The sequence below is a fragment of the Lotus japonicus genome, chromosome 1, assembly GCF_012489685.1.
Source record: "Lotus japonicus ecotype B-129 chromosome 1, LjGifu_v1.2".
In the NCBI taxonomy this organism is placed as follows: Eukaryota; Viridiplantae; Streptophyta; class Magnoliopsida; order Fabales; family Fabaceae; genus Lotus; species Lotus japonicus.
Window position 1 is genome coordinate 105,808,520 of NC_080041.1, and position 27,695 is coordinate 105,836,214.

General features: G+C 35.5%; 3 protein-coding genes across 3 annotated transcripts; 1 reads left to right on the top strand and 2 right to left on the bottom strand.

The window, feature by feature from the left end:
- Positions 1-395: 395 nt before the first annotated feature.
- On the bottom strand, positions 396-7,341 carry LOC130728786 (uncharacterized WD repeat-containing protein C2A9.03-like). Its single transcript, XM_057580355.1, has 9 exons — positions 7,106-7,341; positions 6,793-6,960; positions 6,587-6,673; positions 5,167-5,301; positions 4,761-4,871; positions 4,377-4,468; positions 4,206-4,311; positions 2,283-2,369; positions 396-1,427 (listed from the first exon to the last, which is right to left on the bottom strand). The coding sequence occupies exons 1-9, from the start codon at positions 7,223-7,225 to the stop codon at positions 1,014-1,016; spliced, it is 1,320 nt and encodes a 439-aa protein (XP_057436338.1). The 5' UTR covers positions 7,226-7,341; the 3' UTR covers positions 396-1,013.
- A 1,223-nt stretch (positions 7,342-8,564) lies between these two features.
- On the bottom strand, positions 8,565-17,510 carry LOC130728787 (fanconi-associated nuclease 1 homolog). The gene is made up of 14 exons (XM_057580356.1): positions 17,202-17,510; positions 16,432-16,991; positions 16,209-16,313; positions 15,357-15,615; positions 15,205-15,267; positions 13,952-14,026; positions 13,710-13,831; positions 12,726-12,796; positions 12,553-12,640; positions 12,319-12,459; positions 12,016-12,236; positions 10,257-10,530; positions 9,890-10,123; positions 8,565-9,581 (listed from the first exon to the last, which is right to left on the bottom strand). The coding sequence occupies exons 1-14, from the start codon at positions 17,437-17,439 to the stop codon at positions 9,132-9,134; spliced, it is 2,901 nt and encodes a 966-aa protein (XP_057436339.1). The 5' UTR covers positions 17,440-17,510; the 3' UTR covers positions 8,565-9,131.
- A 2,958-nt stretch (positions 17,511-20,468) lies between these two features.
- Positions 20,469-26,602, top strand: LOC130728788 (sphingosine-1-phosphate lyase). The gene is made up of 15 exons (XM_057580357.1): positions 20,469-20,799; positions 20,912-20,957; positions 21,800-21,951; positions 22,080-22,139; positions 22,610-22,834; positions 22,914-23,055; positions 23,216-23,266; positions 23,370-23,461; positions 23,983-24,109; positions 24,681-24,696; positions 25,202-25,309; positions 25,427-25,481; positions 25,566-25,712; positions 25,831-25,909; positions 26,167-26,602. The coding sequence occupies exons 1-15, from the start codon at positions 20,585-20,587 to the stop codon at positions 26,287-26,289; spliced, it is 1,638 nt and encodes a 545-aa protein (XP_057436340.1). The 5' UTR covers positions 20,469-20,584; the 3' UTR covers positions 26,290-26,602.
- Positions 26,603-27,695: the final 1,093 nt, after the last annotated feature.

The following is a 27,695-nucleotide window of genomic DNA, read 5'->3' on the forward strand; positions in this document are numbered from 1 at the left end:
CTAAATAAGGTATATACTTGTAGTACACTTATGTAAATACCAACAACCTAGTTATCTATAGATTCATACTCACATTCATTACACGCAGTTTTGTTAACACATATAGCCTCCTCTAATGTTTTTTTACTAGTATATTTAGCAGTAGATGTAAAACAAAAAGTTATTACTATTATTTCTCGAGATTAATTTCTATCATCTCCTCTTTTCTTAGTTTCATCATAGACAACGAATCAATGTGTTATCCTAATCATCATAGTTAATTGCTGTATAAATAAGTGAAAGGAAACTCAGCGAAAAGGAAGTTAACGGTTGAAGATAACTGCTTAATCAATAAAATAGGTATACATGATTATTAAGATAATAAACCAAATTTAATGATTAGATTAGCAATGTGATTGCACAAGTAACAAGTTTGACAGCTGATGTACATAATATCTGGAAAAAGAAATAAATCTGAATTCTGAAGTCAATGTCAAGGCAAGGTTACATCTTAGAAGTTTCTCAGCTGAAGCACCATTTATCTTCCAAATAAATGCTAACAAAACTATGTGCATTGCAGAATGCAGCCATGAAGAGAAGACAATATACGACAAAACTATGTTAACAAAGCAATTTCTGATTTCTGGTGGTGGCATTCACATCAGAAGTTCAGAAAATACAATGCAGATGAAGCCTGATTGCTTTGTAGAAAACTAGAAATGACCTATGATGCTAAGGATCTTTGATCAATCAGAATGACCTACATAAAACACACTACCAAAAGTGAAGGGACAACAACTAGCAAGAATCCCACAATGCTCTATAAGGTAACATCAATGATATTGCTAAAACAAGACTTGCGTACCCTAGGTACTTGGCCCGCAGGTCCTGGTCCTGGGATTGAGTCTTGGGAGGTAAAGTACTCTCGCTTGCGGAGGCGAGGAAGTTCCCTATGTGTACACTGCGGGCAAACCTGGGCCACAGGTCTGGTACGGCAAATCCCAAGTATTATACACCACAAGTTAACATCAAGATCAATAGTAGGAATCCAGATACTCATTTGAGTGCCTCCTATTATACTGTAGTAAGCTTGCATAAGTCCTGTCCCAGATTCCTATATATATACACTCATCATCAGGACTCAGAGAGACCCCAGAAATTTCACCAAAGAAATCAATCTCTTGACGTTTTTGGTAATCTGCTTTTGTACTATAAACATGCACAAAATCTGCAGGTTCAGCAACAACCATGAATTGACCATCTGAAGAAAACCGAATCGACCGCGTTGCCCCGAGGTTACCCTTGAGAACGGCAACCGGGGTCGATAAGCGTCGAACGTCCCATACTCTGCAAGTCTTGTCCTGATTCCCTGTGGCAAAGGTGAGTCCAGCAGGATGCCATGCAGATGCAAAAGAGTAATCTTGATGACCAACCATAGTGGCCACAGTCTAAAAAAAGCAAACAAATCCCAAAGATGTTAGAAGTTTCTTCACATAGTATTCAGCTTTTTGAAAACTTACTATAAAGAAATGAAGTAAGAACATGGTTTTTACTTGATATGCATTTCGCTGAGTTCAATAACTAACTATACACAGACAGTGTAATTTTTTTTTAATAAGGACACTATCATTATTCATTATTTTACCACATCATAAATAAATTCAAATAGGAAAATACTGAATCGGTGCATGTAAATTAAATCCTTTCACAATTATATGCTCCTCTCCCAACTCTTTTCATCTCTAGCACACAATAACTCACTTGATAAGTTTACAGTGACTACCCATAGCATATATGTTCTATAAAAGCTTTGCTTCTTTCCCATTTTCTCCTATAGTATGATTGACTTAAACTAAAGAAAGATGGACCAACATCATGTGCCCCAATAAATTGTGAAATGTACTAGTTCATTTTGATCTGAATAGATAAAGTCTTACTTTTTATAGTTGCAAAGAATATCTAGTTTACTACCAATAATTTGATAAAAATGAAACTTTCAAGTTAACAAAATGAAGACAAGAAGTTTTATCTTCGGCATTTACAATATCCACAAGCCAAATAGGAAAACTTAATCAGAAAACCATATCCATCATTCTATAACAAAAAAATAATCATAAAGTTAGGACAAACAAAATGCAACACGAAGTATTTGATCTATTGGCAAATAGATGGAAAATTAAAAGACCATCTGAAGCTAATTTAAAGACACCAACAGAATATTCATTGAAACAAAAACCAGACCTCCAGGGAGAGAAAAAAAACATCCAAGACATATATGATGAGAGGAACTATCAACTATGTACCTTCCCGTTTTGAGGATCCACTAGTAGTCCATCCAGATGATCTCCAACAACAGTCATTAGCTTACGATCTGGACTGATTGATGTGTGCTGCATGAAGAAAATATAGTTAGGAATAAAAAAAGTATATATTTAAAAAAACACAATAGTTTAAGAGATAAAGGCAATCAAAATATCCCATCAAATCTTCATTTTCTTGAATTAATATAGAGGTAAGGAAAAATTGGTGAAGTTCATACAAACTGAATGCAAGTGACAATGCATGAAGCAAGAAAATTAGGGTGCGTTTAAATGTGTTCGAGTTTTTTGTTTCTGAAAACAATTTTCAAGAACTGTTCTACAAATAAAAAGAAAGAAAAATCTGCTTGATTATGTGATTTTGATAGTTAGTACTAGACCCTCCTCCCTCTCAATGATATGGCACCCCACTGTTCTTGTGGTTCGTCCATCCTTCATCACTGTTTTTGACAGATCAAATTTGTTTATGACAATCCAACAATTTATAGAATCTGAACTAAAGAGAAATTAGTGAACTTCAAACCCTTTTGTCTTTACTTGATGCTGCTACATTTCCTTCTAATGAGACATAAGAATTTGGAAACTGGACTCTTCTGGTATTTTTTTCAATTTTCATGCAAATATTACTTTCAATTCCTCACATTCTGAACAAAAGAGAAATTAGTGAACTTCAATACCTTTTGTCTTTACTTGATGCTGCTACATGTCCTTCTAATGAGACATAAGAATTTGGAAGCTGGACTCGTCTAGTATTATTTCAATTTTCATGCAAATATTACTTTCAATTCCTCACATTCTCCTAGAAGGGAAAATTTTTTCTCAAGATAAGCCAATTTGGAAATCTAAAGCTCATTCAAATGTCAAATCATTTCTTTGTTCAGAAATACTAAATAATAGAATTAACACTAATTACATCGCCATAAAGATCTCTCCTGATATGTGTCATTTATAGTTCAGAATCAGAGACCGCCTCAATTACTCCTCTGTCGTTCAGTTGTAAGCTATCTTTGAAATAAGCACTTTGGTATTTTTGGAAGGAACTTGGTTTATCCTAGTTTGTTTGATCAGTTTCTTCAAGTCAACTTTCAAGGATTTGGTAATAAGAAGGGGAACATAACCTTGTGGCAATTCGCAGTTTGCAGGATTTGGCGGTTTATGCAGTTGGAAAGGAACGTTTGACTTTTTTAAGGGTGTATTATCGGCTTTAAATATGCTTTGGATGGAACCGGCATGCGGCTTCTCTTCGGTGTTCAGCACATGGATTATTTCAGGGGAATTAACTAGGAAAGACAAAGGGCCTGTTTGATAGCAGTTTTAGTTTTCAGTTTTTAAAATAGTTTTCAGAAACAATTCTTAAAAACAGTTTTCAGAAAAAGAAAACAGTTTGAATGACATGTTTTTGAACATTTAGAAAACTGATATCTGAAAACTAAAAACTGAAACTGAAAACATCTTTTACCTGTTTTGGTTTTTTAGTTTTAAAAACTGAAAATGAGAACTGTTTTCAAAAACTGTTTTTGAAAAGATGTCTTACCAAACAAGTTTTCAGTTTTTCAAAACTGAAAACTGTTTTGGAAACAGTTATCAAACAGGCCAAAAGAGATCGGACAGCTCTTCCACACTGACTAGCTTATAATGATAGAAACTCAGTTTGTGTCTTTGTTTTGGTTTAATTTTATCTTTTCTGAGGATTCCTTATCCTGCATCTTCTTGTACTGTTTTTTTTTCCCATTTCTAATAAAAATTATTTTATCAAATAAAAAAGTAAGTCCAGCAGTACAAAGAGAAAAACTGAAATGAACCTGAATGGAAGAATAATTAGGCGACAGCCAGAAAAATAATGAAGGAAAAGAAAAAAATGGAAAGGCAAAAATAAACAGCACCACTCATTGCTTAAAGAGTACTTACATTCACTGGCCAAGGGAACTGTACGTGATTTAAAAGCTGAAAGCTTTCTATGTCATATTCCCTCACACCACAATCATTATTGGCAGCTATAAAATGAGGTGCGCCACTGCAAAAATTTCCATGTCAAGCAATGTTGCAAACTGAGACAAACAAACTCGGTACAAGAAATACCTCAAGCTGTCATATATTTCAACTGCATTTGTTATAGCATTATCATCATGTGTGGTCCGTGTACAAAAGCTTACTCCCTTCTTATCCAAACGCTGCATTCAATACAGACATTCAATAAACAGCACCCAATATAATCGTACTAAGATAAACTGGAAAAACAAAGTACAGCCATTTCCTCATTTCAAATTATCACACTGAAAGGTACAATTGCAATAACAGACACTCCATAAACATGCTCCAAAATAAAAGAGCTATCTGTCCATTATCCACACACGACATAAGCTGATATAGTTCATAAAATTCTATGCTAAAAATATAGACAGTTAATAGAATTACAAAAAAAAAAACTATGTACGTGATAAAGCACATATCATGTGGACTAACCTTGCAAGTAAGCTCTCCTTGGAAGCCACCAGCGACAAGAAAATTATCCTTGACAGCCAATGTGCTAATCTGGGTCTGCGAAAATCCCTCCAACTGACTTCCAGCATGTCTCTACAAGCTCAAAGAATTCAGTTAAGTGAACCATAGAAAATATAAATGTATAATTAATTAAAGAAACAACATGAACGCATTTAGATTGTGTTCTTGTATAAAATTAATTCTATTAACCACACATAACTAAATTATCTTCGCAAATGAACCATGTTGACATTTCCAGATTTATTAATCACACAGGATTTTGAACAGCTGCAGATTTCTTGTGATCCCGAAAAACAAATATGGGCTCCTAAATAGGCCGTACATCAATAAAGCATGAAAAATCAAATCACATTAGAGACTGCATTACCTCAGTAGGGGCTACATGACCAGCAAAATTGATTATCTCAGACAAATTGCCACTTAATGATGACCAGTGCATAACTGAGTAGTTGGAGATAAGGTAGACATCATGTTTTGAAGTAGCCCATACTAAGTTCCTCAGCTGCACCCCACAAACAAATACGTTATTATGCGAGAGTTTTTTCAGTAAATTCATCAGGCTTGAAAATTAATAAATAAACCTACTCAAATCTATTTCGTAAGACCATACATATACAGTAAAAAGAAACAGAAAATCAGAAATGTCTCTCGTCTCCAATGTAAATTGACACGTGCTTGAGTATATATAAAGGGGGCATATCAAGTGAGAGGAGTGTCTTATTGTGAGAGATGGGAACATTAATTAGGAACCATCGGATCAAGATTGACGGTCCAGATTTAATTTTAATTCAAAAAGTTCCTTCGTCCTCAATCACACACAATCCAGGAACCGAACACGCTTCTGCCGTCAGCCCTCCATAATCGACCTACCAAGACCATCACTAATTGTTCAAAACTGCTCTCTAGCCCAACCACACAGTCATCTAATGTTTAAATTGGGGAAGAACTGGATGATGATTACGGTCGCACAAGAGTGTGCAGTGAATAGGGCACACAAAGCATGAAGTAGAACAGGAAAATCTATTTTCCTAATCGAACTCAATCACTCCCACATTCAACCATATTCACCGCGCATCCACCACTCTGGTCATCTGCAACATACCAAGATCCACCCGCCGCGGCCAAACAGATTAATGATGAGGGATAGTGTTGACAATTAAAATTTTCAACAGCCCACAAGCATAAATATTATTGATTAGTTTCGAATCGAAGATCACCTGTGAGTGATTCACAAACAATTGTTGTTGCTTGGGCATCGAAAGCAAACATGATGAATTGGGTATAATGTGTGCTATAAAGTTTCGGTGTATAGCAGAGCAAGATAGATGAGTGTGCGGATTTTTCTTCTAAATCGTTGATAATAATCAAATGGTTGTTAATTAATGTTCTCATCTCTTACAATAAGACACTCCTCTCACTTGAAATATATATATATATATATATGTGTGTGTATAACTTCAATCCAACTACTACACCATAGTACAGTCAAAGGGATTAGAGACACAATAATAACTCCGAAGATTCTCCAGTTTTCTTTTCTCAATATCCATAAATCGAAATGAATAAATGCACACGAAGTGCAGCTGAACAACCAGACAGTCACAGAACCGACAACATTTGGTCAATCGCTGATGAAAGGCAACCAATAATATAACATCTATCATAAGTACATGCATGAGCTTCAACTTTCAAGCCATGCACTCTCATCAAACAGTATAAATGCTTATTAGTCATTTAAATTACAGTGTAATTGCAGGCAGCATATTAAAGAAAAGAAAACAACAAACCTGAAAATGAAGGATGGTAGGCTTAACCATTCTTGTATTGTAGGAGAAATCAAAGTATTTTCCACCCTTCTCCATTTGTTTCAATTCCTATGACCCCCCAAAAAAAATTGAACATTAAAATATTTGTCCAACAACTTCTAATGCCTCAAAAGTTCCAACAACCCTATACAAAGGAAAAAGGGATAAAAGAGAGAAAAACAAAAAACCTTGTCAACAGCTTCCCCAGATGTAAGAATGTTCTCAAAATTCCTATACTGCTCAAGCCTTGTCAATCTGTAACTTCCTCTGGTTATGTTCAAGCTCTCCCATGGAATACCCTGAATATCCTTCCCCTTCCTAGCTTGTGCAGCTGATGTATCAGTCACCTTAGTAAGCTGCTCCAATCATCAAACACAGCAAACAAAAACAAAACAACAACATTAAAAAAAAAAACCCAATTTTTTCACTCAATTCAATGATTACATAAAACAACTCAAAATTAAATCAAACCCAGCAAGAGAAAAAGGAAAAGAAACAAACCATCTCATATTCATCAAGACCAACATCGGCAACACCCCCACCGTAGTTTTGGTCATCAATCTCGTCGAAGAAATCTTCTTCCGCCAATTGGTCAAAAGGGTATAGGTCATGGTAGGACATGATTGCGTTTCTGCATCCAAGTTCGAAACTTGGTGAGATTGCTATGTGTTTCTGGAATGAATGAGAAAGGTAAAGGAACACGGTTCTTCTTCTTCTCTCAATCTCTTCTTCTGCATAATAATAAAATAAAATAATAATAATAATATTATATATTGGTAATTATTATTATGAAGATATACTTGATAATGGCTTTGAGTAACGTGTGCTTTAAAATATTAAATGTATTTAATTGTTTTTAGTATTAAAAAAATTAAGAAAAAGATCCTCTACAATGAACGAAGCAACTCACAACGTGAAGTTATAATCTCACGGCTCTAACTTTTTTTTAGTTTTATTTTGTATATAGTTTTTTGATAAAAGAAATATTTTAAGCGGTTTAGATTAAATATAAGCCCTAAATAAGTTGAATATTTAAATAAATAATATTTCAAATTTATCTTATTCAATATTTGAATTATAATATCAACAAAGTGTTGATCTAGTTGTAGATAAGTTAAATTCCATAAAGATGAGATTACAAAATCAAACTCTTAAAAAGTCATTTATTACGAGCAACGGTTGTCATGGTATCCCAAATATGGTAACGCTGTAATAAATAGAATTTGATGTTACAAAATCTTATAACTCGCAAGAATTGTAAGATTGTTTTCATAGAAAGTTTATGTTTTATATAATAACCAAACTTAAATGAAAATCTATCTATAGTAAATAATCTTTAAGTCTTTACTCTTTAGGAGGAGGAAGTCCTATTAAAGTCGGTTAATCGGTTTGATTCAGTGATAGAAAGTATGAAGTAGTATGACTAAAAAGTAACTTTTTCTTGATGTATTTTATGTTGAAATAACGTTGGAAAAAAAATGCACCGAGATATGTTATTTTCATATTTTCAAATCCTTAATCAACATCCCTGTTTTTACTTGACCAACATTTGGTCTAGTGTTATGATGATAATGATAATAATAGTAGTAGGAAAAATAAAGAGTAAGGGGCATTAGCTAGGTATCATGGCTTTGAGAATTGCGATGGTGATATGAATGAATGGAGGGTCACATGATATGATGTGAAATGAGAGTGGATGATGACACCTCGTGGGACTCTTGAGTTTTGTCTCGATGTCTTCGTCTCCTACATGTTGCGATTGATGCTGCTGTGATGAAAATGCTTCAAATTCGATTAGACACCAACACGGGTAAGTGGTAATCTATGGAATTTTAAGTTGATCTCAATCTCATTCGTGTAACAAAATTTAATTATGTTATTGACACATCTTTGGGTTGATTGAAATTATTTTGAACATTTGTTGTATCAAAATTTAATTATGTTATTGCCCCTTGTTCAATTTTTCCTTAAAACTTCAACATTAAACATGTATGTAAATATAAAATATCACTCGGTACTTAAATTAATACAACATTCTTTCAAGAATCCAACTCAAGTTTAAAAAAATAAATTAAAAAATAAGTAAAAATCAGATTTGATGTTATACGGTAAAAATGAGATGCGACCAAGTGAATGGCCGGATAAGCTAGCAAGGGGTTGATCCCACTTTGTATGGAGGTTTGAGCTTTAGGCATGCCTGAAGAACTCTCATAGTGGTTCTACCCGACTCGAGTATATTTGTATGTGGTGTCAGAAACCCCTTCAGCTTCTTCATTATGTGGGACCAGTATATTTCGGTCTGGGTTCCAATACTTCATCAGTTCCTTGAACTCCTTTAATTCCTCTGGCAGACCTCCTTATTTTCAATCTAGTATAATCAATTTTGGTCTAGAGCAGTTCCTTTTCTTTCCAAGAACAATGCTGGTGAATTGATGATGAAATTCTGCCAAGTGAACTCTTCTCATGATGAAAAAATTGTTATTGTAATCTTCTGTGTGCTTCTAAAGTAATTTTAAGCAGCTTGTGATCATTTTTGTTGATCTAACAAAGGTTTCACTTTACAAACCTCGATCATAAATCCACAATCCATTAGCAGCATGAGCCATGCTCGCTGCTGTTCAGAGAGTCGATCCCGGGGGCCTTTCACTTCAACAAGCTTGGCTTCACCACTGTATTCTCCGCAGAAACGCCATAACAGCAAGTCAGGCATTCCGCTGGACCAGCTACGATAGTCTTGACAAAGAAGTTCACAGAGAGACGCCAAGCAAGAGCCCCCAACACAAGTAACAGCAGCACGAAGCTCATCTAAAGAATGGCGGTCCCAGTTAACTCCTCTACAAGCTGTTCCCATGTGTGTTTCCCATGACTTAATAAGAAACTCCTCAGCCATGCCATCGCGAATTTGTTGCAGACGGGACTCTATGCTACTCTTTCTTGCTGTATAAAAGCTATCAGTACCCAAATCCAAAGGAGCATTCTGTAAATTCAGAGGATTAAAAAGTAAAATTGCAATGAATGAATATAGCTGTCTATAATCAAATACAAACTACAGCATTGAGGATTTATTTGGAACCCTATCAAGTAAAAGGCGAAGTACAAGTAATCACATAAAGGGTGGCGAAGAGGGACACCAAAAGTAATTCATCTAGGACTACAGGTATCCTTCACCTGGAGATAATTCTATTTCATATATACTACAACAAACCACGCAGAAAACATAGATGCAGCACAAACTTGAGACTTTAAGTAAGAAGGAAGCTTACTTATTCATTCAGTTAAGCTTACCTGAAATCTAGTGTAGAAGACATTCGGAACATCAGCGTATATTACATCCCACATAAGAAGCCCAAAAATGGTTAACCATATGCCACTTTCTGTATGAACACCTTGCCATCCACCTCCCTCCCCGGCATAATAGTGCAAAGCAAGCTCTTCCACTCCACATTGCTCTCCCTCTTCATTGTAGAACCTATTCTTTGCTCCCAATTCAGAATTCAGAGGTCTACCTTGAACATAAATCTGAATCATCATATAAGGCACAATGAGAAAGCCATGATATTGAAAGCAAATCTATAATAACAATTTGACTAGAATAATAAACTATCAAATCAGAAGCAGGAATAGTGTAATCGTAAAACAATACAGTAATTACCTCAGGGATCTTACGCAGTGCAGACCTAGAAAAACTAGGAACTTTCCACCGTCTTGGTGGTTTCCCTAAACGAAGAACCCGCCTTTGCAGTGCCAATCTTGAACCAGCACGTACCCATGGATCCAACAACCCATTTTCAGCCACTTGAAGGCTTTCTTCAAAGCGGCCCAAGTGCTCCAAGTCAACTGATAACCTCAGTGTCCAATATCCTCTTTTTACATCACAGGTAAAAACATTTTGCAGCCACTTAAGTAAGTCAATTGCCTCATTATACCTAAGAAACAGACCACTTTTCTTCAACATTTGCATTGCACAAGATAAATTGCTACGATAATACCATGTCTGTGTAAATAGATATAACTATAAGCTCCACTTAGTTCTGCATAAATGGCAACCAAGCAAGGGCAACATGAGCACAAACAATGTGCACTGCATCAGCATATCATACGAATGAAAAGCCCAGAATTAATTATATAAGTTAGACTGGACCTTATGCAATCACATATCAATAAATTAAAAGAAGCCTATGAGAACCATGCTTGTTTAGCATTAAATTTAGAATCATAGAGTAAAATCCTTAGTGTAATCCAGGGTTGTTAATGGCGGATAGCGTAGTGTAGCGGCAAGCCCAAAAAACGCTATTCAGAGCGCTATTGCGGCGCTATAGCGGAACGTAGCGCAAATAGCGGTGAATAGTGGAGTAGCGGTGAACCCTCAGGGTGCTACGCTATAGGCTATTGCGCCGCTATAGCGCGCTATTAACAAGCCTGGTGTAATCTAGAGTTCAGCATCTTTTACATGAGAAACTAATTCAATCGATAAACATGGACAAATAAATAAAACAATCAGGTTGAAGGATGAAAAGCAGCAAAGGTACTCGTATTACTAGGGTAGTCATATCTATCTCCACCCTTTCATTCTGGGGTAAATAAATCACAGCCATCATTGCATAAAGAATAAGGAGAGAGAATGTAATGGACGGTCACAGTCTTGGATCTCAAAGAGGTAATATCAACTAGTGGGGGAAAAAGCAATAATGTCTGATTTGTCAGAGAAAAATTAATAAATCCATTGGATATTGAGGAGTCACATTTGATGGTTTCAACTTTCAAGAGTTATTGTCAATTATTCGATATGGTGAATTTTGGTGATTTGAGTGTGCAACCCTATCTAGTATCTAGTGAGTAAAGGAAGACTATGTTTGAGCTTCATCCTTTACTTGATTATTGGAGGTAAATCGACTACAGAGGATCCCTTTTGGGGTAGTCATATGTTATGCAAAACTGCAGTCAATAACCCAATGACAAAATGTAAATAAAAATAAAAATCTTTGACTCTAGTAATATTGGAGTGAAGGTCATCTTTGACATTCAACAATGTAAAGCAACAGATCATCTATCTTAGCCATAAGTTTTAAGTTATTTCACAATCACAACCAAATAAGGGCATTTATAGTGCAGGGTATGGTCATTTCTGAAAGAATCTAAGATCTTTTGTGCCCGATCGTCAACTTATTTCAAGTATGTGTATAGACTTGGAAATTGGCATCAAGTGATTGAAACAATATACAAATAGTTTGGTGATAATTTGCTTTAATTTCTTGTAATCCATTTTCCCCATTAATTTTGGGCCATCCTTTCTATAACTGGATTTTAATAATACCAATATTATACAAGGTCAAGATGTTTCTGCTATAATTTTCAAAGAATATCCTTTAAAAAGTGTACAAAGTAGTAGATTAAACCATGAACCTCAATACCTGCGCTCTTGCTCAAGGAAGGAGATTCCCAATGTGACCACTTTGGAGTATACATATGATGCTGTAAACAACTGACGGATTGTAGATGCTGATTCAGAAGTTGAGTACTGAATGGGCAAAGCAGTGGATACATAGGATTCAGCATTCTTTATGCACCTTAATACCACATCATCTCTGTTTGCATCAAGTGCTTCATCCATAAGCTGTGCAACTTCAATGGCCTGAAAACAAATGTCATATGTGGAAGAAGTAATAGAAGGCAGCTATTACATTTACATCTGAACTTAGACATGTACGGTGTACCTCTTCGTATGCGAGCAGATTACTGCGATTTGAGAAAATTGGTTCTGATATTATGCAGTTGTAAGTGGGATACTTCATTTTCCCCATATCAACAAGTAGAAAGGATGAGAGATCCTGTTCTCCATTTAAGAAGAAAAGTCGCTGCAAAAGCAATACCATTTGCATCAGATCAAAATATTACCCAAATTGATTGAATCCTGCAATTGACACAAGCAACAGAAGTCAAAGAGTCACCTCAGTACGCCAGATAAGAGTTTCAGCTTTTGAAGAAATCTTAATACAGGAACCAGTTCTGTCCAAAATTATAGTTACTAGGTGTGCCCTGTAAACAAAAACCAACCAGCCATTAAATAAAATATTAAGTGGCTCCTCCATAAATTATTAAAACACAACTAAAAGTTTGATACCAGAGTACGCCTGCATGCGTAGAAAGAAGAGATGAAATGAGATCTTGCTTCTTCATCCCACGACCACAATTCTAGAACATCAATAGAATATACTAAATTTTATAGATAGCTCATAAGAGAATTGTCAGGGAGAGACAGAGCAAATAACATGTATGTATGACATGCATTACCTATGCCTTATGAGTTATGACTACTTTTATTAAAACTTATATTATATAGAGAAACACAATGGAATGTCAATTGTTTGGCCCGTATCTGTCCACAGTAGGTCTCATACTATGTAGTCATCAGAAGCCAATCATCAATTTAGGAGCATTTACTATGGATGCAACCAAATTTAGAAGGATCCATCCAAAATGCTCCACTCACTTATGATATGACAGACATACATGATCAGGCTCCCCTAAATAATAAAAGAAGTAATCGGAAATATTGACATGAGTTTTGAAAAATTGAATCAAACTAGTGTATATGGATGGAAGGACAAAACTAAAGGAACAAGGTAAAGCATAAATCTTGTATTTTACATTGCAAGATATTGTGAATAAACCATTTATCCAAAAAAGAAAAACAACACACGAAACTCAACCATTTCAAAACAAAAAAAAAGTGATGTCTTTCCTTTTTTAAAAAGGGAATAAAAATAACATGATGGCTAGGCACTAAACATCAGCTCACTTTATTGCCCAACTTCAGTAACTACTCTGGAAGCAAGCACTCCAACACCTAGAACCATCAGCTAATATAGATTTCATTATGTTCAAGTTAATATCACTTCATGTGCATTGAAGGAAACAGCTAGTATTTCATAATAAGGGATATTCATACCAAGATTATTAATTCATGAAGCATGCAATCTTGCACACAAGTAAGACCAACTGCTATACTATAAAAGAATTATTCACAAAACTACAGAAATCCATTCATGATGAGGTTTGATTTGAAATTAAACTATTGGCCCTAAAACTAGGGGTTGATTCCGACCTTTTTAAGCAAAAGGCACCAAATTTCTCGCAGTTCAGAGACAGTGAGCACATTCAATATATCATTCATGTCATCTTCACAAAGTTGAATTCCATCTTCAACAGAATGTATGTACTCTTTCTCTGCAATATAAAGAAACCAAAGTGACAGGCCATAAGGTAGCGATAAGAAGGTTTGCCAGTAAGAAAGCCAATTATATTTGCTGGGAGAAAAAATATACCTAGCTAATTATATTAAATTACCAGCAAGTTCCTTGGCGGCCCTTTGAGCATCCATTATTTCAGGATATGATATACTAGACATGCGAAACCAAGGTCCTTCATAAGAGCCCAATATGAAAAATACATTACCTCCAGAATGAAAAATAATCTAAAAAGTAGTACTTTCAAGTTCAGTAAAATCAATACTTGGGCGCAAAAAATATTACATCAAGAAAGTCAAGAGATATTTTTGTTATAACTCTTGGAGCACTAAGGTTTCTACTGGGATAAAAATAGAAGAATTTCTTATACATGCCTAGATGCCCTACAGCTAAAAATCTTTCACAGATGTGAAGTACTGTTGTAACATGAATAATGAATGAAAGGCAATTTCACAATCACATGTCTAAAGTTGTGATGTAGGTATTCTGGTACAGGACCGATTTTGGAGCATCAGGGCAGACAACTAATATCAAAACCAATTTGACAAAGGTGATTTAGCTCGCAATAATGTGGACAGCCAAGTTATTAAGCCCTATGCTACAACAGATTGGTATTTGTTTTTATTTCAGGGATAAAAATAAAATCTATCTCCAAGAATTTCATTTATATAGAAAAACACAGCAACATTTGAGATGTTGCGACTTTCCAGATATCATGAAACACTGTATTTTCAATGTGTAAAATATTGTTCGCATTCTAAAATGCCTGCTAATTTTTTTACACTACCCACCAACTAACTTACAATATAAACTTACTATGCTTTTTGTGATTCCAGTGTTATTAATGTTTATAGTAGCCTCCTTGGATCAGGTACACAGGTTTTGGTGGGACTATAGAAAGAGAGCAAAGTTTTATGATAGTGCACTAGCTATGTATATTTTTATTTCAATAAAATGGTACATTACTATATAAGATGTCTTTAGGGAATTAGAATAAGGCAGAGTGTTTGTAGTTTTTATTAGCATATATTAGAAGTCACTAACCAAGAATATGTTGCAGAATATAACTGTGTCTTATAACCCCTTTGATGCATAGCACATAATATCTTAATGACCCTCCTAAATTGAGGTGCTGACTGCTGATGGATTCAAAAACTCTCAAAGCGTTCGTTGGTTTCTACAGCCTTTAACTTCTTACTACAGTTTACGAAAATACAAGATTAGATTTCATCCTTTGTTACAAGTTCTTTCCCTTTTATATTGAAGAATTGGGCAGACAAGAGAAAATCGCTATAACTATGGGAAGGACTTTATAAATACAATGAGAAGTTAAATATCAAATGTTCAAATAACCTTTTCTTGTGTATAGCCGAATAAAAAGCCTCTGACTGTCATTTGAGAGTAAAGTGAATGACTCTGTCAATGGATGAGACATCGTTTAAAGTTTACAGGATTTGATAAGAAAATTTTTAAAGAATAAAATCCACGAGTACTAATATTAATACCCATATAGGTTTTCTCGTCTTCTGTTAGAAGGTGAATATTATTTCTTAACACCTCTTGTAGCATAAGACAAAAATTCAGATGATACTTTACAGATGAAGGAGGATCCTTGAATGCAAATTTAACAACACGCTGAACATTTGTCCATAAGCATTTAAAGGTCTCATCTTCATAATTGCATTCACCATATGATGTTCTGTGGCACATAATCTGAATCGGAACAACATCAAGAGCATGTTTTGGAACAGAAGTGACATGTCCCTAGAACAAGTTCCAAAAAATTAAAGTATAAGGACTTGAATCAAGAAGCTTAATACATTTTTTTAGTAATTAGGGATTATCAGGTAATTTTTAAGGATAAAAAACTATCAAGTCAAAATGCTACTCTCATGACTATGACTCTCAATCAAGTAGACTAAGAAGGCCTACAAAGCTGTGATTTTATTAAAATGATAACATTCAGAAACTACAGCAGGATACTCCACCAATCTTGAATGTATATCAGGCCTAGTTTCTTTCTTCTGTCTCTCAATTGCTAACCTATTATCAACTGCCTAGAGCAAATTTTGTGGAAAATATCAGTGTCCGTTCAAACTGATAATTGATTGTTCCTTTATTTTCTGTCAAAACCCATCAAATTCAAACCCAAAACGCTAACTCCCAAAGTACCGTGTTCACAACACCAAAAAGCATTTTCTGGGAAAGAACAAACACACAATGCAAAACACGACTCTCAAGTGGCTTCTATATCATTAATTCGTTTGACACAAGTGCAAATCAGCAAATGACAAAGCAAATAAAAAATGATGATGGCACACATAAACAACACATCATTGCACTGAACTTTGATATACCTGAAATATAAGGCCGTAATTGTCAATAAGAGGAGATAGATACTGAGCTAGCACACGCGGGAGAAAACCTAGAAATTTAGAACACCCAGAATCTGCAGAAACAACCTGGACCAACCAAGAGGAGCAACTTAGTACCTTAGAGTTATACATGGAAGATATATAGCACTAGCTCATATAAGCCTCTAAAAATTTTTATAAATTAAAAACAAACAAAAAAAGAAACCTTTATGGCATTGGGGTCCTTAACATTTTGAGGGTCTCTCAAAAGTAACACTTCTGCACCAGCACACATTTCCTCTTGATCAGCATATCTTCGACCAACTATAAACGTTTGAAGCTTCGATCCGTATAAATTGTGGGGTTCACAAAAATTATCATCATCAACCACCCCACCGTTCGAGGAGGTGGCGGCGGGGGTGCTAATTGGCATTGCAGAATCAAGATCAACCTCCGTGGATTCTCCTTCTTCACACGTGCCATGATCATCCTCTTCTTCCAGGCCTCGCACGTGTTCAAAACAGTTATCATCTTGATCTAGCACCCCATTGTTCAAGGAGGTGGTGGCGATGCTAATTGCAGCATCGGGTTCAACCTCCGTGAAGTCTCCTCCACACCTGTCATCCTCCTCTTCCTCCGGACTCTGCACGAGTGATGCAGCATCCCCGTTGCTAACGATATCCTTAGGAGGGCGAGTGAAGTTTAACTGAAGAAGTGTGCGTTGGGTGAGTCTTCGTTTCTTTCCACTACTTCTTTCTACTGATTGTGAAAGAGAAAGACACAAATCTGAAAGCAGAAAATTGGCATCAGAATAAACCCTAATAACATGTTTGGTTTCACTTCCCATCTCACAAACGCCACTGGAAGTAGCTTGAATCACTTCTACTCCCCAAGTGGAAAATCTACAGTGCTTCCAAACATGACCTAAACGCTAAACCTGAAGTGAAAGTGCGTTTGTGTGTGTATCGATAGATAGATTAATAGATAGATAGATACCGAGGTGAGAGTTGATGTCGCGGTTGTTGGAGGGAAGCGTGCGGCCACAGATGGGGCAGCGAACGTCGTCGTTTTGGGGGGTGTGTTCGGCTGGGGGAGGTTGCAGCGGTTGTTGTTGTTCGGGTTGAACGGCGTGGAGAGGGGTGGGAATGGGATCGGTGAGGATGGAATGGCGATGAGGAAGGAAGCGACGGCGTTTGCCGATCAATCGAATCAAGCTTTCTCTGCCGCTCAGCATTGTCTTCGAGAGAGCTCAGATGAGATGAAATGAAATGAAATGAAAACCCTCCAATTTCCCGCCTCCTTCCACCCATTTTCTACCAAATATTTATAGGACAGGAGAATTGTTTTTTTCTGAACCAAATTAAATAATTAATTCATCGTTTAATGCTAACATTGTATTATATAACTTTATCATCAATCTACTTGTCTTTCAAGAAAAAAAAATCATTAATCTGTTCTTATGTATTAAAATGATGGATTATTTAATCCACCATATAGATAATAAATAATGTTCGATGAAATTGTGATGTATAAACTACTTCAAATTATTTAATCCACTGCTACAATCATGATCACCCTCTACCATTGTCATCGGAGTCGTTGTTGCCACCGTTATGGCCACCACCGCATCACAACACTACAACTACCACCATCGCAACCAAATCCACCATCACCACATTCATTGTCACTACCACCACACTCCATTATCACTGTCATTACCACCGCCACCACCATTGCTATCAAAACCACATCCTTCGCGATTATAACTACCCCAGCTATGCAACACTAGCACCACTACCACCACAACCAATTCCACCACCATCATGCCACCGCCCACCATCATCATTATCATTGTTGTCACCACAACTACCACCCTTCGTCGCGATCACTAACACCACCTTTTTTTGCCACCACCACCATTCTCCACATAACATATGATTGTATCAATTTAAACAATGTGGTAACCTATACAGTGTGTCACCAAACGTTGTATAATATTGAACTTTTATCAGGCTTCACCCTCTCGAGTCTAATACTATCAAGCTATATACTATACAACATGCCAAATGCGCCCTTAGTAACAAAATATGTTGGGGAGGATATATCTTATAATAATGAGTTGTTATTCTTTTGATGGTTAGTTGGTTGCATTTAGCTAAAATAAGATGTTGGACAAGATGTTCTAACATGATGTATGTCATGTGTGTTTTGAGGTGATGTGTGTTGTCTTAATATGTCCCGAAAGGTTTTGGTTGTTTTTATGTGTGCCTCAAATTTAGCTTCAGTGTGTCTGGAGTGATTGATTTGTTGCCACTTTTGTTCTTATGGAGAAAATGTGTTTGGAATCAAATCTTTGGCAAGAAGATTTGTTCTATATTTACGTGTGTGGACTCTGTGTCTGTTCAAGCCCGTTGAAGATCAAGGCTTGGTGAAGACCAGTTACTTATGGAGGCTTAACCCTAGCTGCTTGATTGTGGATTGTGTGTTGTACTTTTGAGCGAGTGTTTTGTGTTTTAGGGTTTGTTCTTGTGAGTCTTGTTGTTGCTTGTAGATCACTCTACTTCCCCCCTTGACAATCTTAAGACATATAGTTGGTTTGTTTTAGTTGAGTTGTAATCTCTTCAAATCTCTTTTTGTTTTGTATGATTCAGTCACTATGGTGAGTGATTGAGAGAAAGTGAGAGAGGATCTCGTACTTAGAGGGAGTACTAAGTAGAAAGACACAAATAGTATTAGGTTGGTATGCATTGAACAATGTTTGTTCAACTAAGATTGGGTGTACCAATACTATTGATAATGGAGTTCATTTATCGGGTGAAAACCCCCAAATGTAGGTGATGTTGCACTGAACTGGGTTACCAATTCTCTGTATTACTTGTTATTGTTTTATAGCTTTATTGTATTGATCACGATTATTTGTTCGTTGAATGTTACACACATTGTCCTAAACATTGTGTATACCAAATTTTCATTGATCTTGTTATATAAGAACGTTGATGATAAATCGTGACTATTCGATCAAATTAGGGGTGAAAAAATAGGTTTGAGTTTCGCCCAAATTTTTGGGTGGGTTGGATTGTGTTTTTGAACCAAAATCATAAAAGTGGGTCAGCCCAACCAAACCCGCACTTTGGCGGGCCAAAGGCTGGTTAGCCCTTCAGCCTTCAACCCGTATTTCTAGTTTTTTTTGTAAGTTATGTTTTGTTTAAAACTTTCATAATTGCATGACATTATTGACTAAGTAAACTTTTATCGATGATTGCAAAACACATATGACATTAAGAAGGTTAAGTGAGTGTGTATAAAAGAAAAAATAACATTTACTAATAATTTGGTTAAGGTCATTGACACTTACACTTGGTAGTTGCTATCAAGGTTACAATATTTGTTTCACATTGTCGTTGTTGAGACTTTCTTATCGAGCTCATAACCTTTGAAGATAAAGAACAAGTATAATATTGCAATGATTATAGTTCCTACATGCAGTGACGTATCCAGAACTTTTAGATCGTGGGGGCAATAATTTTTTTTGGTCTTAAGCAAACTTTTCCTATAGCCGATAGACGCGATACTACTTTCTAGCATCATAATTAACGTACTAAGCTGTAGGGTATGGTCAATGAGTTTTTCCATTCATAGTATGTTTAATGTTAATATTAAAGAGATAAAAATGTAGAATCAAATAAAAGTAGAATTAATATATTAAAGACAATATATCATGACCATCAAGGAAAATAAAAATCATCATTGGGGCAATTAATAGTAGTAGAGTTAGTATATATTAGAGACAACCAATATATTATACAACATATGGGAGGAAAATAAAAATTATCGTGGGGGCAAATGCCACCATAGGACAATACATGCATCCATCCCTGCCTACATGTTTTTTTTTTGGGTCAAATATAGTTCCTACATGTGACAACATATAAAAAGTGAAAGTTTCTTTACATTGCTCATTGCGAACCTATTTTTATTTCACTACATTCTCTAAGTGAGTCAATCCACCAACCCACCCGCCTGTCAAAGTGTAAGTTCGGTTAAGACTTTGAACCTAAATGCCAAAGTAGATGAAAACCACCCCGCCAACCCATATTGTCACCTCTATATCAAAAAGCCCAAACCGGCCCAAATATACCGGGCAACCCATTTGGAGGTTTCTTGATACATAGCAGAAAACACACGTGACACGGCACGCAACTTCGAGGAAACTACTTCTACGCAACGTGATAATAATAACAAAGCCCCCTTCAATCAAATCAAATACTCCTAGTTCTACTTTTCTTATAAAACTGTATTACTCTGACCACTAACCAAGCTTATCGATCTGATTCATTTCTCTTCTTCTTCTTCTTCTTCTTCTTCGTTTGTTTCGCGCAATGGAATTTTCTTCGTTTTCTTCTTCCTTCATCTTCCACTTCAACCGCTTCAGAACCATCGCGAACTCGTTCCTCTCGCAATACGAGCCACTCGCTCTGCTCATCGTTCCTCTCATCTCCCTCCTCATCGCTCACGCACTTCGCTCTTTCCTCAACATCCTCCATGACAAGGGTCTCAAAGCAACTATCCTAGGGTTTCTCATGACCTCCATCAAGTACGCAACAAAACAAAACTGCACTTCACTCAGTGTTTGTTTTCTTCGTAAAAGCTAATTAGTCATTGGATTAATCTATCAATCTCATTTGCGATTTTGTTTGGATTTGCAGATTGGTTCCTGGTGTGAAGAGTTACATTGATGCTGAGAAAAAGAAGGTTAGTACATTAAAATGATTAGATGCTATGCAAGGTGACATTAGGACAGGGTATTACATAGGGAATGGACATTTCATCTTCTGTTCCATACTCTTAGTTTTTTAGTGTAGCGTACCCTTGAAATTTGTGGTTAATAATAAAAAGTTTGCTATGGGTTTTTCATATGAAGCTTGTCACTTTACCTTCATCTGTAGGGTCGGTTTGGTATGGGGGTAAAAACAGATAAAAAAATAGAGGTGGTTTTTTTTACCGAATTTGTAAAAATGAATTGAAGATTGATTAATGAATTTAGGTTCCATGAGTTGATGAAGTCAGTTGGGTTTTCAAGTAAGATTGTTATGTCGAATAAAAAAACAGGGTTCACTTTGTAGCATTATTCTCGTTCCTTTAGCTGTAGATGAATACTAGGATTGGATTTGGATCTGATTTTCTAGAACATTTGGAATGTCCTGTTTGGAATCAGGGTAGACTTTAGTTATTTGTTAATAACTAGGTGTACACTCTGTTTTAACAAGTAGCTATTTTCTTTAAGCCATGAATTGTGGGGGGTGACTAAGAGTGCGTTTGGGTAAACAACTTAATTAAGCGCGTATTTCAATAAGGGTTTATGCATAAGTTTATTTGAGAAATTTATTAAAATAAGCTCAAAATATGTTTTAAGTATGTATAAGTGCTTATTCATATGATCATATCTAATCCGAATAGCTTATGAAATTAAACTCAAAACAGCTTATATGTAGGTCATACACTATTTGCACAAGCTCTTCCAATCACTTACGTATCAAATAAGCTCTTCCAAACTGGGCCTAATTATGTTATTATTCTTGTCATTGAGCGCATAGGTTGTGGAGAAGATGCAGTCTGATGGTAAATCTAAAAGAGAAGGTTGGCAAACAGAGTTGCCAAGCACGGGATTAGGAACATCTATCCTTGAGAAAATGAGGGAGGAGAAAAGAAAAGATGTGATTTGGCAAGGCAAATGCTCTGGTACAGTGTATGTTAGGAATTTTGGCAACTTTAAATGTTAAATTCTGATTTTCTGATTTTTTGTTTGTTTCAGTCTATTTGATTGTACCAAGGGCTGATTATTTTTTTTTTCAATTTATTGTTTATTTCCTGCAGCTACATTGGTGGAAATGAATCTGAGGGTCATTTTTCTCTGATAAATGAGGCATGCTCAATGTTAGTAAAGACCTGGAAAGTTTCAGTTGCATTTTTATGTCTATTACCATAGGAATTTTTAATTTACTGGTCAACAATTACGCTATTCTAGTTTATACTACTCATGCAGTTGAATTTTGTATAGTTCAGTGGTTTTGAGACTGAGTGAAGTTTCAGTATCCCTACTTCACATTAACAACTATGTTACCTATCTTGCCTTAACATTAATCTGGCTTATGAGATAGTCTTCCCTAGGCATTATAGGAAGAGAACTTTTGTAATCGTTTGAACTTGGAAATAGTCAAAGCAAGCCTGTGGTCTTCCAATTTTGCTAAAAAGAAATAGAGACATAGAGTTGATTCCATATGTTTCCTAGGCCCATGGAACTGTATCAAAATTAGGTTTTGATTCCAAATTCATCAATGATGGGCTGATGATATTTCTATAAATTTGTTGTATGTATCCAGCAGTTGATGTTAATGAACTTTCAGGTTTGCACATACCAATCCTTTGCATATGGATGTTTTCCAGAGTGTTGTACGCTTTGAGGCAGAAGTGGTTGCAATGACAGCGGCATTTCTTGGAAGTAAAGAAAAGACATCCGGAGGACAAATATGTGGCAACATGACCTCAGGAGGGACTGAAAGTATATTATTAGCTGTTAAATCAGCTCGTGATTATATGAAATCTAAGAAAGGAATTACAAGACCCGAAATGTATGGCACAGATAGTTCAATATCTTTGGTAAATTATATTCTCTTTAATATTATTTTAAACTTAACATTTCAATTGTAGGATAATTCCTGAGTCTGGACACTCGGCATATGACAAAGCTGCACAGTATTTTAATATCAAACTATGGCGTGTTCCAGTTAACAAAAGTTTTCAAGCAGATGTGAGAGCAACTCGACGTCATATTAACAAAAATACCATTTTGGTATGAAGTTACTCAATCACGCTCTTTTATTTATTTTTATTTCATAGATTCTATTTAAATGATTCAAAGTTCTTATACAGGATTTTTTATGTGGTATGCAAACTCCCAATAACTTTAATTCTTGTTCTCAAGTGAAATTGACTATCATATGATGATACAGATTGTTGGATCTGCTCCTGGGTATCCTCATGGAATAATTGACCCCATCGAAGTAAGTTTTTCAAATTTTTTAATATAATACTGAAAAAATAAGATAAGTTCAACTTGCTTGCTGAATTACCATAATGCAGACAAATTGGCAATTTCTTCCGTAGGAACTTGGTCATCTAGCCTCAAGCTATGGTGTTTGTTTCCACGTGGACCTTTGCCTTGGTGGCTTTGTATTGCCTTTTGCTCGTGAGCTTGGGTATAGTTCGCATAACTTATTTATATCAGTAAACTATTATTGATTACTTTGTCGTTTTCATTTCCTTTGATTTTTCATTGTCATTGTTTAGGTGCTATGCTTAAATATTAAAACTTCACTGTAGAGATGAATCTGTCAATGTATTAGGCTTTTTATCCTTTATTTGATATACATTCCAAATATTTTCTTATGGTTTGAACAGCTTTTCAAGCACTATAGGGACTGTTTCACAAACACATAACATTTCTTTTCAATTTCTCTCTATTTGTTGGTCTTTTGGTTTGTTTGGGTTTATCTATTTAGCATAATATTCTTTTCATCTACTTTATTGGGGTTGGGGTCTACTAATGTTTTGATGATTGTTGATTATATTAATTAAGCATAATACATAAGCAATCATAATATCCCAAGCAAAATGGGAAAAGTGGCACTTCATACTGTAAATAATACATAGGTCTTACCTTATGTTTTCTTAAAATTTAATACCAGTTCAACTAATTATGCTTACCTTTTCTTCCTAGGTACCACATTCCACCTTGTGATTTTTCTGTTCAAGGGGTTTCTTCAATATCAGTGGATGTGCATAAATATGGGTTAGCTCCCAAAGGAACAAGTGTAGTTCTATATAGGAATCATGAAATCAGAAAGGTAAGTCGGTGGTTTGCTAACATCATGCAGTTACTAAAGATTCTTTTGAAGTCTTTACTTTATGCATGAAATCCAAATTTGGTTATAGAATTTTTTTGCTGTGAATTTTAGCTACATTTTTTTAAAACCTCACCAGTTATGATGGATTTTAATCTTCAAAAATATACTTTCTTTCATATTCCCTTTTTCATTTCCTTCTTTTGATATCCATCAGTGCTGTAAAAGTAACGATTGCATTTCATTACTGATGTTTCCACTCTATACTTCATCACTAGGAATTTTTCCAGATGTAGTGTCTTTTCACAGTTATATTTCCCATTCATATAATCTGAATTGCCATTTCTCATGGCTTTTCACTCATGGATAGCAAGATGGCTATCCTATGATCATACATGCAAATGGACTTAGCTCTCTTTTCTATTTAATTTTTTTTTCCCTCCCTCCTTTTTCATTTCTATTTTATGAAGTAACTTTTCTGCATCATGGCTTCCTCTGTTATTGGAAAATCGGTTATTGACTTACTTGCAGCTGATTACTAACATATTCTCTTTCTTTCTTCTGGACTCTACAGCATCAATTTGTTGCTGGTAAGTTTACAATTTGTTTCTGATAAATGTCTGCGGTTGTTTTTTGTTGTGCTTATTTATCAAGTGAAAACATGGGAGGTGAGAAGAGTTAATCTTATTCATACAACCATATGTTGATAGACAAAATTGATCTATTCTCTACCATTTAATTATAACTGTGTGAAAACATGGGAGGTCAACATGAATTCTTCTCATGAGAGCATATTCTCACCTGATACGCTCCACATATGTGTGAGTGTGGGGTCCTTTTTATACAATATTATGATATGCTCAGGGTTAGAGTTTCCTGTTTTAAGTGATTGATATGATTAACAACCTACAAGAAAAGAGGAAGATGGTTGCTAGTGAGATAAAATTTAGTCTAAGAGCTAGTCTTTGTTTTTAGTTCTAGACAATGGAGCTCGTCATGTATCTATTTAGATTTTAGAGGAAATGTTTTGTCTGCTATTGGGAGTAATTCTAGTGCAGTTTTCTTTGTGATTGCTAATTTGTGCCAATGTCACAGTTACCGAGTGGTCCGGTGGGTTGTATGTATCTCCCACCATGGCTGGAAGCAGGCCTGGAAGCCTTATTGCTGGTGCATGGGCAGCAATGATGTCTCTTGGAAAAGATGGTAACTAACTGTCCAGAACCTCTCTGCAGCCTTTGAAATAACATTTTGCTTTCCCTCTGCTATCTTTGATGCCTAATGATGGTGTATGGCCAATTAACTGTCCGATTTATCATACAGGTTACTTGAGAAATACAAAAGCACTTATGGAAGGATCAAAAAGTATACAGAAAGGGTACAGATACTGTTTCTTTTCGAATCTATTTTCAGTGTTGTGCCTTATATTAAAATTTAAATGCGGCGGTTGTGTTATACGCAGCATAGAAGAGATTGCGGAATTGTTTGTCGTTGGAAGACCCGATATGACAATCGTAGCGTTTGGATCGGATGTTCTGGATATATTTGAAGTTAACGATATTATGTCATCTAAAGGGTGGCATTTGAATGCATTGCAGAGACCCAACAGGTAGCTCACTGTCTACTAATAGGATCCTGTCCTACAATGTTTCAGGAATTAAACTACGTGTTGGATTATGGCTTTACTTTTAAGAAACTGAAACTTTTTTCTTCTGTGCTTGAATCAGCATCCATATCTGTGTAACACTACAGCTTGTACCAGCTGTTGACGACTTTCTCAAGGATCTAAAGGAATCTGTGGAAACTGTAAGTTGTTCACTAGTGTAGAAATCCTAATTATAATTGGATCAATTAGTGCATGTTTGGAAATCTTTTGAACATTTACTATGAAGTCAAAATCAATTTTGGGGAGAAGCTTCTATGATTTTGAGGAAAAAGAAGTTGATCCAAACATGCTATTTCACCGACGGTTGATGTGACAGTTCATTGCTTGATACAATGCTATTATCTTGATTTGATTTAGTATGTTCTGTTTCACAATTCTTTTTCTTTTTCAATCTCAGGTGAAAAAAAATCCTGGCCCAATAAGTGGAGGCCTAGCACCTATATATGGCGCCGCAGGGAAAATGCCAGATAGAGGCATGGTCCAGGAGTTGCTGGTAGATTTTATGGACGGTACCTGCTAGTGGTGTTCACAACCTCACATGTATTTATTGCACCCTAATTTTCTGAATTTGGGTAGCTCCCTTTTGCACAATCACGGTCCCTACTCACAATGACGGCCAGCACATGTTCTCTATAGCTTCATTCTGCACAATCACGACCATTAATTTTTACAATTAATGGTTGAGATTAATCTTAATAAAAATAGATTATTAAATTAAAAAAAATCATGTTTATTTGTCTGCTGGAGAAGATCCAAATTAGAATTTTCTGTGATATGTTCTGTAACAAACCCCTACTAAATATTATCATTTGATTTTACTGGATATTCTTTAATATTGAGGGGGTGGCTAAAAGCTCAAATCATTTTGGTATTAATGCTTACCATTGGCTTCAATAAGATGCGAATCATAAATATTGCACTAAAATATTGAAAACTAAAGAATATTAAAGGCAGAGTAAAATGCATTTGTGTGGATTAAATTGGTTTTGAAATTCGATTTTAAAAATTAATAGGATCCAATTCATGTTGTACGTGTGTTTTGTAAACATTTGTAATTTTGTATCTATAAATTTATGTATGCCTGCATTTGGATACATGTCCGATTCATCTTCACTGTTTTTTTTTAAATTGTTGTGCCAGTGTTATATATGTGCTTATATCATGTTTCTTTCCTTAATATATACAAGAGCGTGTTTGGAATTACAGTTATACTTTTAAAACCACTTTTTTGTTGGAAAAAAGCTTAGAGGTATGAGTCATTCCTTCCCCTAATATGGTAAGCATATATTAGAAGACAACAATATTGTGGACATTATTCTGGCTGGATAGTGCTAGCTACTACGCATATACCATAATCAACTAATCTATATGCCACCAGCATTGTGGACCCTATTTTGATTGGGCATTGCTGCATGGCTACTACCATCAACATGTCTTAGAAACAATTATGTATCAGTGAATCTATAGGTGGGTCAAATCACAATTTTTTCAAAGGCAATAATAGTTATATTTCTGATAAGAAAATACATGCCATAATCGTGTTGACACAAATTGTCAAAGGTTCTGTCAAACAAACAAATATTTGTCAAAGAGTTTACTCGAGTTTTTATTGGTAAATAGATAAAGAATCTAAGAAGCAATCTGAGGACTGAATTCAAGTCCTTTTGGTAAAAACGTTTAGTATTTATTTCAAACTCGTGATGAGCAAAACAGTGTGTTTTCGAATTTTGGTTTGATGTAAGAACTTGGCGTAAATTGCAAGTTCATATGTTCTTTTATCACTCTTTAGATTAGTTTTTGAAATAAACTTATTGTAACTTTTTTTATGTTAGTCACAAGCTAGCAAAGAGGGTGAAGAATAACTAGAGCTCTTTTTTGGTAAAGAAAAGTGGTTGAGGCCCAACAAACACACAACAACCACAAGCC